This window comes from Nerophis lumbriciformis, linkage group LG08 (assembly GCF_033978685.3).
Source record: "Nerophis lumbriciformis linkage group LG08, RoL_Nlum_v2.1, whole genome shotgun sequence".
Lineage (NCBI taxonomy): Eukaryota > Metazoa > Chordata > Actinopteri > Syngnathiformes > Syngnathidae > Nerophis > Nerophis lumbriciformis.
In genome coordinates, this window is record NC_084555.2 from 18,237,778 (window position 1) to 18,253,428 (window position 15,651).

Consider the following 15,651-nt stretch of genomic DNA (forward strand, 5'->3'; position numbering starts at 1 on the left):
AAGATCTTGAAAATTTGAAGTATCAGTGTCAGCATTGCTATGACCTACTCAGTGGCCTAGTACCTACTCAGTGGCCTAGTGGTTAGAGTGTCCGCCCTGAGATCGGTAGGTTGTGAGTTCAAATCCCGGCCGAGTCATACCAAAGACTATAAAACATGGGACCCATTACCTCCCTGCTTGTCACTCAGCATCAAGGGTTGGAATTGGGGGTTAAATCACCAAAATGATTCCCGGGCGCGGCCACCGCTGCTGCCCACTGCTCCCCTCACCTCCCAGGGGGTGATCAAGGGTGATGGGTCAAATGCAGAGAATAATCTCGCCACACCTAGTGTGTGTGTGACAATCATTGGTACTTTAACTTTAACTTTTTAACCAATATTGCCACTGTAACTGCTTTGTATTAGATCGATACTCGAATTTGTAGTATCAACCACAATTAATGTAAAGTATCCAAACAGAAGAATAAGTGCTTATTACACTTTAACTGATGTGTTGATAGAACCATGATACAACAGAAAATAACCAAATATTAACCAGTAGATTAATGATAGTTTTAAGAAAATGATGCACCCTGAAATAACATATTATGTTACCACATACGTTAGCAGTCAAATTAGGAGCCTTTGTGACCCCTAGTGAAATGTCATTTATTCACCAAATAACATATTGTGATACATATTGTTATTGGAAGAGGCTGTAATATATATATAGTTTTGATAAAAAGGGACAATTGTATGTGCACTGACCTCTGTTAATGCCATGGGTGCATTTGCTGCACCCTCCTCTGGAAATGGCCGGAATGACACTGCCGTAAGCGGAATAGCCATTGATCCTGCAGGGCTCTTCATAGCACGCTTCCACGGAGGTGCAGCAGTAGACTGAATGAGAAATCCCTGAGGGGGGTGTGCCGGAGCTGGGCAGCAGTTTGGGTCTTTTGCTGCTCTTTGGACATAAAGCGAGGGGTGTCATGGACGATGGCGAGGAGTCCGGGTGGCGAAAGTGAACGCAGTAGCTGGGGAAACAGGTGTACGTGTGCGGCGTGATGGTTATGGCTGTCGGGTGGCTGGTCTGGAGGTGGTGGTGGTGATGATGGTGGTGGTGGTGGTGGTGATGGTGATGGAACACCTCAGAGACCGAGCCTTGGTCGTCCGGCTCTTTGATGGTCTTATCTTTGAGGAAGAGGGCCAGTCTGTGACAGTACTCAACGCACCTCTCTTGCGTACAGCAATAGCAGGTTGACAGCTCGGTTTCTTCCTGCTCTTCTTTGATTGTTTTTAAGGAGAATCCTAGCGTGGAGCCACAGTGGCGTGTCTTCAAACACTCTTGTCCACCTGACTTCCACTCTGGGTCCAAAGCCCCCGTCTTACAGAGACTACAACATCCCTGGACAGGAGAGCCTGGTTGGGAATGAACTGGATCCTCTTTACCCTGTTTAATATGCTTTAGCTGCTCATTGTGTTTTGGATTTGTTCTTCTTTTGGTCTGCGGTGTTGCTCCACTTAAAGGCTTACCGCTAATCTCAACCTGAGTTGAATCCTTAGCCTTACTTTCGCTCACAGGCTTGGACTCCTGCTTCTTTTGCCGCTTGTTTCCATAGAGGGAACTGGTGAGTTTAAGCAGTGTCGCAGCGGTGAGGCCTGCCTGACGCCGAGGGGTCGGGGCAAACAGACTCAACCAGTCGACTGGCGGAGTCTCCACCGTGGACCGCTTCTGTTTTTTATTACTATCTTTGAAGTCTGTTTTCCCTCGCTGGAGAACCTTTTTGGCTCCATGAGATTTCCTCTCACCTTTAGGCAGAGCTTCATTTGAAGGCTGCCCTTTCTTAGTGGGATTGGATGCAAATGAATCGGCCCTGTAGAGCAGCAAGCTGTTGACGGCCTCTGCATTAAGAGAGGCCATTCTCCTCCTGCGTGGCTCAGTAACAAGCGGGGCCCACGTGATTAAGGCTTCAGATTTGCCACTTTTTGGTTCCAGTGCTTGTTGAGAAGCTGATTTTTTCAACTTGTGACATTTGGTCCTTCTTTCAGAGGAGTCCTGCTTCTTTTTGACTTGCCTGCTTGGTTCTTTGCAAGTTTTCCTCAAGTCCTTACCCAAAACTCCTTTCTCCTCCAAACGGGTGAGCAGGACACAACAATCCAGTGCATCTCCCATGCTCCCCGCCAATGTCTTCTTCCTAAATCGGTGTGACATCCCCTGCTTCTTTCCTCTCTGCTCCTCCATTCTCTCTTTGCTTTTCCTCATTCCACTTCTCTTTTCCCTGTGGGACTTCCCACCTGTCGCCTGCTGTTTTCGCTGATCTTTCACCATGGTCTCGTCCTGGAGCAGATACTTCGTCTACGACAGTGGTTGGAGCTCAGAGCGGCCCGTCAACAGGAATCATCATGGGTCATCAACTGAGGCCATCCAATTTCTGGGGAAAGACGAAAGCAGGATCTCACAGATTATTACACTCATAAGAATCTTTCCCTGATGTTAATGTAACAGACATTCATTATTTAGGAACGGGTTTGACTTAATTTGCGGCCAATTTCTAGGTCCGGTGAGGATATGACCACTGGGCTTGGAATGTAAATGCTATACCCTAATGCATTACATTAGGGTATAGTTTAACGCCTCGGGCCATATGGTCTCCTATTTTTCACTGCTGTAGTAGTTAATGTGAAATGTGTCCACATTATCTCACAAAAGTGTGTACATCGGTCCCATTTCAGCATCTTTTCAAGGGGATATACTACAGAAAGGGTACTTAAAAGTACGGCTGCAACTAACGACTATTTTGATAATCGACTAATCATCAATTATCTTAATCAGTCGACAAATCAGATTATTATTATGAAGCATAAACCTATTCAGTTTCAGTGGTTTTAATTTAGCCATCTGCTTTTAAATTCAGCTTAAGATATTTTTAGGCATGTGCTTACTAACAAATACGACTAATTCATTCAGGAATATTACCTCAAACTGTAAATATGCTGCTCATTATGGTGTTACAAAAACCAAAATAATTATTAAACCTTTGTCCATTTAAAAGCAAGGACTGCCCAAGTGCTGACAAAAACAAAGTATAAGTTTTTATGGAAAAAGGACAGTAAAAATTGCAGCAATTAAAGTGAACAACAAACACTAAAGTTATCTAAATTCCTCAAAAATAAACAAGCATTTTGGGACGATGTGTTTAAACATCTGAACACAGGTATATTATTGATTAAACTCCTAGCATTTTTAGAAATCTAATAGACTTAATAGACTGCACTTTAGACTAACTGAGATTGCTATGAGTCATCAACAGCTGTACAGGCAAAGTGGAGATGCACTGTCTTGATTCAAGAGGCACTTCATCTTCGACATCAATAAGACAGCCTTCGTGTGAGATATGTGGAATGACAACACAGGACACATATTGCTAAGAAGACTGAGTGATCATAGTCGTGAATGTTGACCAAGGTTTTGCAGAACAACACACGCCTGTGATTTCAGCACATGAAGCTGAGTTGTATCCATCCATCCATCCATTTTTAAAGGCTTTTCCCTTTCGAGGTCAGGTTTTTTTTCTGTAACAGAGGAATTACCCAGTATGTGACTAAATATTTCCATGTTGCGTTGTGTTTTACTTGCCTTGCTTAGCATCCTACGGGCTACCAGTCAGCACTGTAATCTACACTGGAACACAATCAAGGCTATTATAGGGGTGTATGGTATTAGCATCCTACAGGCTATTAATTCAAGGCTATTATAGGGGTATAATGGTATTGTAGATACCGCTGTATTTTGGTTTCCAAGTCTTCACAATAATACTGTGACGCCTGACGATATCAAACTTGGTGTGTAGTTTTTTTTGGCCCTTTAGCTGGGTCTGAAAATAAACTACATCTCCCAGAACGCCATATGCAAGAATTGAAGTGTGTTCGTAGTCGATGAGAGAAATTGTTTTTTTTTTTAGACATTTCCTGAAAAATGTCATCATCATCTTTATAACTATTTGATTTATGTTGCTAACAGACTTGCGAAAACATAACCTTTTTGGCGGAGGTAAGAAAGTCTGCATTCTGCAAAGCAATACTTTCGCCTCAAGCGTTTCCAAGGCAACACAGAGCCGGCCTGTCATGTTGCACTTAAAATACATTTATGTATTAATAAATATGATTAGAACATTTTAGCATTAGGTTTGTCTTTAATTACAGTAAGTGTGTTTATCATAAACATGCCTGCCACTTAATTTTACACACCATAACATTTTTTTGGGGGGGGAGGTAATATATACCACAATAATATCGTAGCATGGCCTTAATATCGTGATAATATTGTACCGTGAGAGTTGATACCGTTATATCTTCAGGCTATTATACTGGGTGAAAGGGGTTTAAATCTTTACTTCAACGCCACGCTCATTGAATTGATGTCATATCCACAGCCCGCAGCTGAAGTTCATAAGAGGTAGGTTATGATAAAAAGGATTCCATATATCAAAAAGATACATGTTCAAGTCAGTTAGAATGTGAATGCAAAATCCAGGCAAAGACCATTCACTTTAACAGACTTCTCCAGCCAATCAACTTCAGAGTCATAGCCGTAAGAACTAACAAATTCCAAAGTCATATAATTCGACCGGAATGTTTGAGAAAATACACGCCTAAAAGCCACACAAACCGTCAGCTCAGCATCATGCTCTGTAAGACCCATTTCTTTGACATTTTTTCACAACTTACTGTATTCTAAAAGAGCAACCAGTCTCAATAAGACTTTTAAGAGGTGTCGAGGGAAGAAGAGTGTGAGAAAATTAGAAGAATACACATTGAAAGCTGTAGATCAGGGATATTTGACTAAATTGTTTTGGGGGCTAGATTTCCAGAAAGGTAAGAACCGGGGGGCCGGACATTTCCCTTCACTAATAGTCTTATTTTATATATTATAGACAATAAATTTTGTTTTTTTATTTATTTTGTCAGAGTTACAGGAATGCTCTGCTGTTTTCAAGGACACTTTGCAAAAAAGCTAGTCAAGGATCATCACAGCATTTTAAGAATCTACTGCAAAAATGTGTCCCTCACAGTTGAATAGCCCAAATGATGAAAAAAGAGAGGACCAAAAATAGAACCTTGAGGAAAACCACTAGCATAACTAAAGAAGTTAAATAACTACTTTAGGGCTGCAACTAACAACTAATTTGGTAATCGATTAATCTGTCGGTTATTACTTCGATGAATTGATTAATAATCGGATAAAAGGGATAAACTACATTTCTATCATTTCCAGTATTTTATTGGGGAAAAAACAGCATACTGGCACCATACTTATTTTGATTATTGTTTCTCAGCTGTTTGTAAATGTTGCAGTTTATAAATAAAGGTTTATTAAAATAAAACAATTAAAAAAAGTAGCCTCTGCGCATGCACATAGCATAGATCCAACGAATCGATGACTAAATTAATCGCCAACTATTTTTATAATCGATTTTAATCGATTTAATTGATTAGTTGTTGCAGCCCTAAACTACTTACTGCATCTGAAGTAAACATGTTACAGCAACACCAGTCTGGGTGGGATGTGGCCCCCGGGCTGCCAGTTAAATAGCTCTGCTTTAATGTAAAGAAAGTAGTGTTCATGAATCGATGACCATATACTAATCTTTACAGTGGTTGACATTTTTCTACACTTGGGTGTTGTGTGAGAAAAAGTAAACAGGATGATTGCCTTCATCATTAAGGTCACACATTTCTCATTAAAGCTGCTTGACTCATTGTTGACAGTGTTAAAATGTCACCTTACAACTGTCTGCTCAGTTAATAAATGTTGAACTTTGCCATTTTAATTTTTTTTAATGAGGAACACATGCTTAGCAGGTTCCCATATTACTTCATATTGGGGGACGGCATAGCTCGGATGGCAAAGCAGCCGATGGTTCCAGGTTCGATTTCAGCTTACACCATCCTCGTCATGTCTGTTGTGTCCTTGAGCAGGACACCTCACCCTTGCTCCTGATGAGTTGTGGTTAGGATCTTGCATGGCAGCTCCCGCCATCAGTGTGGGAATGGGTGAATAAGGAAATAGTGTCAAAGCGCTTTGAGTACCTTGAAGTTAGGAAAGCGCTACACAAGTATAACCCATTTACCTTCATATAGAGACATTCTCTCTAGAACAGACTTCTTTACCATTCAAATGATTTTAAAGCTCAAGGAAAACACTTTCCTTTTGCCAAAGACTTATCAGGGTCTCTCATACTTGCCAACCCTCCCGATTTTTCCGGGAGACTCACGAATTTCAGTGCCCCTCCCGAAAATCTCCCGGGGCAACCATTCTCCCGAATTTCTCCCGATTTTCACCCGGACAACAATATTGGGGGCGTGCCGTGATGGCACTGCCTTTAGCGTCCTCTAAACCCGTCTGCTTTTTCACCATACAAACAGCGTGCCGGCCAAGTCACATGTTGTATGCGGCTTCTGCATACACACGAACGTGACTGCAAGACATACTTAATCAACAGCCATACAGGTCACACTGAGGGTGGCCGTATAAACAACTTTAACACTGTTACAAATATGCGCCACACTGTGAACCCACACCAAACAAGAATGACAATCACATTTCGGGAGAACATCCACACCGTAACACAACATAAACACAACAGAACAAATACCCAGAATCCCTTGCATCTCTAACTCTTTCGATATTCCGGGCTACAATATACACCCCCGCTACCACCAAACCCCGCCCCTCCTAGCTTATCTCTTTTCATAGTTAGCTTTTACGGCTAATACCGAGGCACCCTGATGTGTTACTACAATAGAAAAAGAGTTCCTCAGTGTTCGCTCTTAAAATAACAATCTCGCTACAGCTTGGTTATTATACAGGCTACGGAATGTAAATTAAATATTATTGACGGTTTTTTGATTGCATTTTTTAAGTTATTTAGAGGTAGAATTGATTGTTTCCATTAGCTGCATTGCTAGTAAACTAGAACGAGACGATTTTCGTATGTTAGAAAGCGAAAAAAACAAAAACTTTGTTTTCCTGTCTTTCATAATGATTGTGAACAATTGGCAAAATTCCAAAAAAAAAGCGCTTTAAGACTTTTTCAAGACCATATTGAAAATAAGTTTAGACCATTTCACATCCATATGGACAAAAAAATACAAAGATAAAAAAGAAAATCAGAGGGCCAAAATGAATTGTAAGTATATGAATTAATTTGCTGCTTTTTCAGATTGGAGGGCAAAATGGTTAAACTAACTACCGTATTTTTCGGACTATAAGTCGCAGTTTTTTTTCATAGTTTGGCCGGGCCCCAGAGCGACTTATATATGTTTTTTTCCTTCTTTATTATGCATTTTCGGCAGGTGCGACTTATACTCCGAAAAATACGGTAAATAGATTAGACGCTTCTCTTTTGTAAACTAATCTGACTTCTTCAGATTTGCAGTAAAACTGTTTTCTTGCAAAAGGTGTAGTGTGCTTCATATCAAGTGTTTTCATGTAACAACAACCATAAAGCATAACAATATATTGTCTGTGAAAGGGCTGTTAGCATCTCTGCTAAAGCTAAACGGTTAACTTTTGCAGTGTTTTTGCGGCGTTCAGAATTGAGCAAAAGGATTAAAACATTACAATACTACTACTGTATCTGCCCAAAGTTGAGAAAAACAGAGTGTAGACAGAGAGATTGTCTAAAAAGAAAGAAGGTGATTTTGGCTTGCAAGCCTGAGATCGAATTTGGATGTGAATAATGTGAATAACATTCAAATTTCAGCTCATTTTGTATCCGGTATGTATAAATGCATTTGTACATGTTTTTGTGATACATTTTTTGAAAACATATTGCTAATAAACAACAAGAGCTCATTTTTATTTAAGCATAACAAGATGACATTTGCAATTCTTCCTTTCTTTGCTCACCCTACTTTAAACTGATTGTAAACAATGAACAGACAATCTTTATTTATAGCGTATAATGTCAGTTGCTGTATAAACTTGGAGAAAAGTTGAGGCATGAGAAGCTGACCTGAAATTACTGCAATAAATAATATACATAATTTATGATAATTATGTTGTTTTATAGTTTTACTTCTGTGAGTACACTACTATGATTTCACTAGTAAACAAACATCTCATACTGATCTCCTTTGGCAATTGGTGCCACTTTACCCACACAACACTCTTGAGGATGTGGGGGGTGGGGTTAAGTTGATCCTTGTATAATATTTGTGGCGTTTCAGCATCTTTTGACACAGACTTATCCTGGAATTTTGACTTTTACATTATCATTCCATTCACTGTCACCACAATGTTTACAAACCCCTTCACACCTTCCCTCCTCGATGGCTCCACATCCGGGTCCTAAAAACGTTATACGTTTCCATACACCGGTTTCAAGCAAGCATTAAATTGATCGTTCTGGAGCCACCAATCATTGAACTTGCACTTACCCATTTTATGCATGTACGTACAAACGCCGTTTCCATATGAGTTGGGAAATTGTGTTAGATGTAAATATAAACGGAATACAATGATTTGCAGATCTTTTTCAACCCATATTCAATTGAATGCACTACAAAGACAATATATTTGATGTTCAAACTCATAAACTTAATTTTTTTTTGCAAATAATAATTAAGTTAAAATTTCATGGCTGCAACACGTGCCAAAGTAGTTTTGAAAGGGCATGTTCACCACTGTGTTACATGGCCTTTCCTTTTAACAACACTCGGTAAACGTTTGGGAACTGAGGAGACACATTTTTTAAGCTTCTCAGGTGGAATTCTTTCCCATTCTTGCTTGATGTACAGCTTAAGTTGTTCAACAGTCCGGGGGTCTCCGTTGTGGTATTTTAGGCTTCATAATGCGCCACACATTTTCAATGGGAGACAGGTCTGGACTACAGGCAGGCCAGTCTAGTACCCGCACTCTTTTACTATGAAGCCACGTTGATGTAACACGTGGCTTGGCATTGTCTTGCTGAAATAAGCAGGGGCGTCCATGGTAACATTGCTTGGATGGCAACATATGTTTGTCAAGGTGTGTTGTTGACGAACCCCAAGATGCAGAGATGGCAGCAGGCTTGGTACAAGGAAACATGGTTTTAATGTTAAAAAATAAGAAAAGGAAAACACGAACCAGAAACCAGGAACAGGAGTCAGGATCCAGGAAATAGCTACACTGCTATCGACACGACAGGTCGGAACGACAATAATCCAGCACTGACTGGAGGAGAAGGCAGGTTTAAATAGCAGCTAGCTGATTGACACCAGGTGTGGCCAGGTGCCAATCAGCCACAGCTGAGGGGACACAGCACTCAGGGAGACAAGTAGGAAATAACCAAAATAATAGTGCCGACAAGAAATAAAGACAAACAGAGGAAAAACTCAAAACATAACTAAACTGTCAGTGACAAACCTGACAGTAGCCCCCCTTCCCACAACGGATACCAGACGTTCTAGGAACCTCCCCCCAAAAAACAGTCCAATGTCACGGGAGGGTGGAGGGAGGACAAGGCGGTGGGCCGCCAGGCCAAGTGTTCCCGCAACCAGCGGGAAAGAGTCAGGTGGCGACGGCGAGTTGAACGCCGCCGCAATTGGCGAGGCGGCTCGTCCGCCGGCGTGGGAGAACCCACCGGAGACGATGGTGGCGCCCTCTGCTGGCCCACCGGAGACGATGGTGGTGGCGCCCTCTGCTGGCCCACCGGAGACGAGGGTGGTGGCGCCTTCTGCTGCTGGCCCACCGGAGACGAGGGTGGTGGCGCCCTCTGCTGCTGGCCCACCGGAGACGAGGGTGGTGGCGCCCTCTGCTGCTGGCCCACCGGAGACGAGGGTGGTGGCGCCCTCTGCTGCTGGCCCACCGGAGACGAGGGTGGTGGCGCCCTCTGCTGCTGGCCCACCGGAGACGAGGATGGTGGCGCCCTCTGCTGCTGGCCCACCGGAGACGAGGATGGTGGCGCCTTCTGCTGATGGCCCACCGGAGACGAGGATGGTGGCGCCCTCTGCTGCTGGCCCACCGGAGTCGAGGATGGTGGCGCCCTCTGCTGCTGGCCCACCGGAGACGAGGATGGTGGCGCCCTCTGCTGCTGGCCCACCGGAGACGAGGATGGTGGTGCCGTAGGTTGTAGACCCACCGGAGTGCATGGTGGCGTCTGCCGGTATTTTAGGCTTCATAATGCGCCACACATTTTCAATGGGAGACAGGTCTGGACTACAGGCAGGCCAGTCTAGTACCCGCACTCTTTTACTATGAAGCCACGTTGATGTAACACGTGGCTTGGCATTGTCTTGCTGAAATAAGCAGGGGCGTCCATGGTAACATTGCTTGGATGGCAACATATGTTTGTCAAGGTGTGTTGTTGACGAACCCCAAGATGCAGAGATGGCAGCAGGCTTGGTACAAGGAAACATGGTTTTAATGTTCAAAAATAAGAAAAGGAAAACACGAACCAGAAACCAGGAACAGGAGTCAGGATCCAGGAAATAGCTACACTGCTATCGACACGACAAGTCGGAACGACAATAATCCAGCACTGACTGGAGGAGAAGGCAGGTTTAAATAGCAGCTAGCTGATTGACACCAGGTGTGGCCAGGTGCCAATCAGCCACAGCTGAGGGGACACAGCACTCAGGGAGACAAGTAGGAAATAACCAAAATAATAGTGCCGACAAGAAATAAAGACAAACAGAGGAAAAACTCAAAACATAACTAAACTGTCAGTGACAAACCTGACAATGTTGCTCCAAAACCTGTATGTACCTTTCAGCATTAATGGCGCCTTCACAGATGTGTAAGTTACCCATGTCTTAGGCACTAATACACCCCCATACCATCACAGATGCTGGCTTTTCAACTTTGCGCCTATAACAATCTGGATGGTTCTTTTCCTCTTTGGTCCGGAGGACACGACGTCCAGTTTCCAAAAACAATTTGAAATGTGGACTCGTCAGACCACAGAACACTTTTCCACTTTGTATCAGTCCATCTTAGATGAGCTCAGGCCCAGCGAAGCCGACGGCGTTTCTGGGTGTTGTTGATAAACGGTTTTCGCCTTGCACAGGAGAGTTTTAACTTGCACTTACAGATGTAGCGACCAACTGTAGTTACTGACAGTGGGTTTCTGAAGTGTTCCTGAGCCCATGTGGTAATATCCTTTACACACTGATGTCGCTTGTTGATGCAGTACAGCCTGAGGGATCGAAGGTCACGGGCTTAGCTGCTTACGTGCAGTGATTTCTCCAGATTCTCTGAACCCTTTGATGATATTACGGACCGTAGATGGTGAAATCCCTAAATTCCTTGCAATAGCTGCTTAAGAAAGGTTTTTCTAAAACTGTTCAACAATTTGCTCACGCATTTGTTGACAAAGTGGTGACCCTTGCCCCATCCTTGTTTGTAAATGACTGAGCATTTCAAGGAATCTACTTTTATACCCAATCATGGCGCCCACCTGTTCTCAATTTGCCTGTTCACCTGTGGGATGCTCCAAATAAGTGTTTGATGAGCATTCCTCAACTTTATCAGTATTTATTGCCACCTTCTCCAACTTCTTTGTCACATGTTGCTGGCATCACATTCTAACGTTAATGATTTGCAAAAAAAAAAAGTTTATCAGTTTGAACATAAAGTATGTTGTCTTTGTAGCATATTCAACTGAATATGGGTTGAAAATTATTTGCAAATCTTTGTATTCCGTTTATATTTACATCTAACACAATTTCCCAACTCATATGGAAACGGAGTTTGTAATTCGGCTTTGCTGTGAGCTTTCGTTGAGTTTTTTTCCACTGCTCAGCTAAGCTGTAACACACCACCGCTCGCACAACACACTTGGTGGCGGGCGATAAATGCTGACCGGGCAGCAAAGGTATCCTACTTTAGTTCCATTTTGTAGTTATGTATAGCGTCTTCAAAAATCTAAACATTTAAAAGCAAGACTGAAGTTTATGAATGTTATAGATACAAGTAACGTTAATAGATTTTTAAGACCTTTCAAAATCGAATTTTAGACCTTTTATGAGATTATAGGAGCGTTTTAGACATTTTAAAGACTTAAATTTATGGATTCAATACTTTTTAAGACCCCGCTGTTACCCTGTTTATAAAACAACACCTTTAAGTAAAGGATGCTGCAGCTTTAAAAGACAATTACACCACTTTCTGTCATTATGTCTTTTTCTATCAGTTAGTATATAGTCATTGAGCTTTCACAATGGTATCTGCAATTCTAAAGAACATACTACTTATAGAAACGCCCATATTTTAGTCAAATCACCTCTTTTGGTTGCAAGTAGTGCAGTCCATTTTGATTTAATTTCTTGAAGACACAATTAATCAACAATCAATTCTCACAACTGACAGAATTCTTAACTACAAATGAGTCGCTTAATCGATTATTACGCCCATCTGTAATAACTACAACTCATTTTACTGCAATCATTAAACAGGGCGGCTTCCAATTACCTTGTAATCAGCAACAGCCTTTTGCGTCTTCAACTGCGATTGCTCGAATTGCCAAAGTTGATAAAAGTAACTCCAGAGTGGCCAGAGGCTTCCGACTTGACTGTTTTGCAACCATGTAATGGCTCAAATTGCTCTTATTGTCAAACGACTCGGTGAACCGTGAAATGTAATTCATCAGAGAGAAATGTAATTTGAAGATACAAAAAACGGGACAGAAGGAGCCACGCATTGAGTTTCTGTCTGTGGATATCAAATCAAGCCGCTTCGTTTGAATGAGACAGACATGCACAATGGAAGGACAGGGGTTCATTGACAAGCATCATTTATATACTGAAAAAGACGTCTGTACCACAGTGTAGTCGTAGAGACAGTGGATATTAAAGGTCTCCACATCCCTGTTTCTTACTAATGTCAAACCACATTTACTATTCACTGGCAAAACAATACACTTATTTTTTTAATAACACAGTGTCACATGTCTGCACACCCTCAAACTAATACTTTGTGGAAGCACATATTGATTTAATTATAGTCTTTACGTCTAGGAGTCTATCAGCATTTTTCCAGTCGTTCATGCAAAAGTGCTCACAATCTGTCAGATGTTGAGAGGCAGTTGGATTTACGAGAGAGTATTGAGGCTAACACTAAAATAAGAACATTAAAAGAAAGTACTGTACTTTTTTAGTTGAGTTTATTTAATAATCTAGTCTAGTGGTTTTACCAAATGACATTATAGTAGGAGTGGGCCACATAGCGTACTTCAACATTCGATTTGAATATGTTTTACAAATATTATGATTATCATCCATCTTCTTCCGCTTATCCGAGGTCGGGTCGCGGGGGCAGCAGCCTAACCAGGGAAGCCCAGACTTCCCTCTCCCCTGCCACTTCGTCCAGCTCTTCCCGTGGGACCCCGAGGCGTTCCCAGGCCAGCCGGGAGACATAGTCTTCCCAACGTGTCCTGGGTCTTCCCCGCGGCCTCCTACCGGTCGGACGTGCCCTAAACACCTCCCTAGGGAGGCGTTCGGGTGGCATCCTGACCAGATGCCCGAACCACCTCATCTGGCTCCTCTCGATGTGGAGGAGCAGCGGCTTTACTTTCAGCTCCTTTGGATGGCAGAGCTTCTCACCCTATCTCTAAGGGAGAGCCCCGCCACCCGGCGGAGGAAACTCATTTCGGCCGCTTGTACCCGTGATCTTGTCCTTTCGGTCATAACCCAAAGCTCATGACCATAGGTGAGGATAGGAACGTAGATCGACCGGTAAATTGAGAGCTTTGCCTTCCGGCTCAGCTCCTTCTTCACCACAATGGATCGATACAGCGTCCGCATTACTGAAGACGCCGCACCGATCCGCCTGTCGATCTCACGATCCACTCTTCCCTCACTCGTGAACAAGACTCTGAGGTACTTGAACTCCTCCACTTGGGGCAAGATCTCCTCCCCAACCCGGAGATGGCACTCCACCCTTTTACGGGCGAGAACCACGGACTCGGACTTGGAGGTGCTGATTCTCATCCCAGTCGCTTTCCACTCGGCTGCGAACCGATCCAGTGAGAGCTGAAGATCCTAGCCAGATGAAGCCATCAGGACCACATCATCTGCAAAAAGCAGAGACCTAATCCTGCAGCCACCAAACCAGATCCCCTCAACGCCTTGACTGCGCCTAGAAATTCTGTCCATAAAAGTTATGAACAGAATCGGTGACAAAGAGCAGCCTTGGCGGAGTCCAGCCCTCACTGGAAACGTGTCCGACTTACTGCCGGCAATGCGGACCAAGCTCTGGCACTGATCATACAGGGAGCGAACTGCCACAATCAGACAGTCTGATACCCCATACTCTGATTATCACAATTATTGATTTTTTTCCCATTAAGAATGCAACGATTCGTCGACATTGGCTACTTAAATCGACCAAAAAATTGTCGCTGACAAATTAATTTGTCTACAATTGTAGGTGACGTCATCACTCGTGCTTTTTGCAGACGGAAGCGAGCCAGCACGGCAACTTGCAACAACATAGTAGATGAAAACATGTAAAGTGTGGGAACATCCAACTATCCATTTTCTACCGCTTGTCCTTTTCGGGATCGCGGGGGGCTGAAGCCTATCCCAGCTGCACTCGGGAGGAAGGCAGGGTACACCCTTCACAAGTAACCACCTAGTCGCAGGGCCAACACAGACAACATTCACACTCACATTCACACACTAGGGCCACTTTAGTGTTGCCAATCAACCTATCCCCAAGGTGCATGTCTTTTAAGGTGGGAGGAAGCCGGAGTACCCGGCGAGAACCCTCACAGTCACATGCAAATTCCACAAAGTTTCTAAACCCAGCAATCGAACCCAAGACCTTCTTGCTGTGAGGCACAAGCACTACCAACTGCTGCACAGTGCTGAAGTGTGGGAACATTTCATTTGAATTTTATAAAAAACATGAATAGTGTGCTCATGTTGCAAAGCAGACCTTGTTTTTTTTTTATAGCAGTACATCTGTAATACGGGAGCATTTATAGTGGAGGCATGATGTCAGACATCTGGAGGATGTGTAAGATAGTTAGCTTGTCATCTTGCTAGCTAGTTAACAAGTGCGAGTCGAGGTTGTGTGCAAAATATATTTAACTATAGTGTTGGAACGGTATTGTAGATACAGCGGTATTGCAGTTTCAAAGTCTTTACAATAATGCCGTGACATGTGATGGTATCAAACAAAAACTTGGTGTGTAGTTTTCTTTCAGGTGGATTTGCATTGGTCAAGTCTGAAAATAAACTACATCTCCCAGAATCCTCTGTGCAGCGCAAGTCAAGAAAGGTGGAAGCCGTGACGGCTCTGCATGGAACACCGTAAGCAGGAAGTGAAGTATGTTCGTAGTAGGGCTGAGCGATATGGACAAAAAATTATATCTCGATATATTTTAACTTAAAATTGATATTCGATATATATATCTTGATATATTTTCCTGTGAAAATATACATATAAAGATATTCATTTTTGAGCGAAATTCACTGAAATTGAACTGAAGGAAAACTGTAATGTAAACAGTCTGTGGCTCTATTATTAACCCAGTTAGTCAAGACGAATACAATTGAAAAACAAAGAATGTATACATAAAATAGAAAAACATTTTTTCTACATAAAATACTATACTATAGCTTTGCAAATAATACAAAATGTATCAAACTCAGATAAAACATAAATTTGCAGGCAGGCACTTTTTAA

The 15,651-nt window shown here is 42.6% G+C and overlaps 1 protein-coding gene across 3 annotated transcripts in view; it reads right to left on the reverse strand.

Annotated features, from left to right (window-relative positions):
* bahd1 (bromo adjacent homology domain containing 1) overlaps positions 1–15,651 on the reverse strand; it is a 145,604-nt gene that overhangs the window by 31,570 nt on the left and 98,383 nt on the right. For 2 of the 3 annotated variants that reach the window (XM_061968375.1, XM_061968377.1), the window contains exon 2: positions 747–2,410. In XM_061968375.1, the coding sequence (XP_061824359.1) occupies positions 747–2,307 (1,561 nt within the window). In that variant the 5' untranslated portion in view covers positions 2,308–2,410. Of the gene's footprint in view, positions 1–746; positions 2,411–9,108; positions 9,412–15,651 lie in introns of those variants that run through there. The other variant, XM_061968378.1, reaches the window with a different exon arrangement.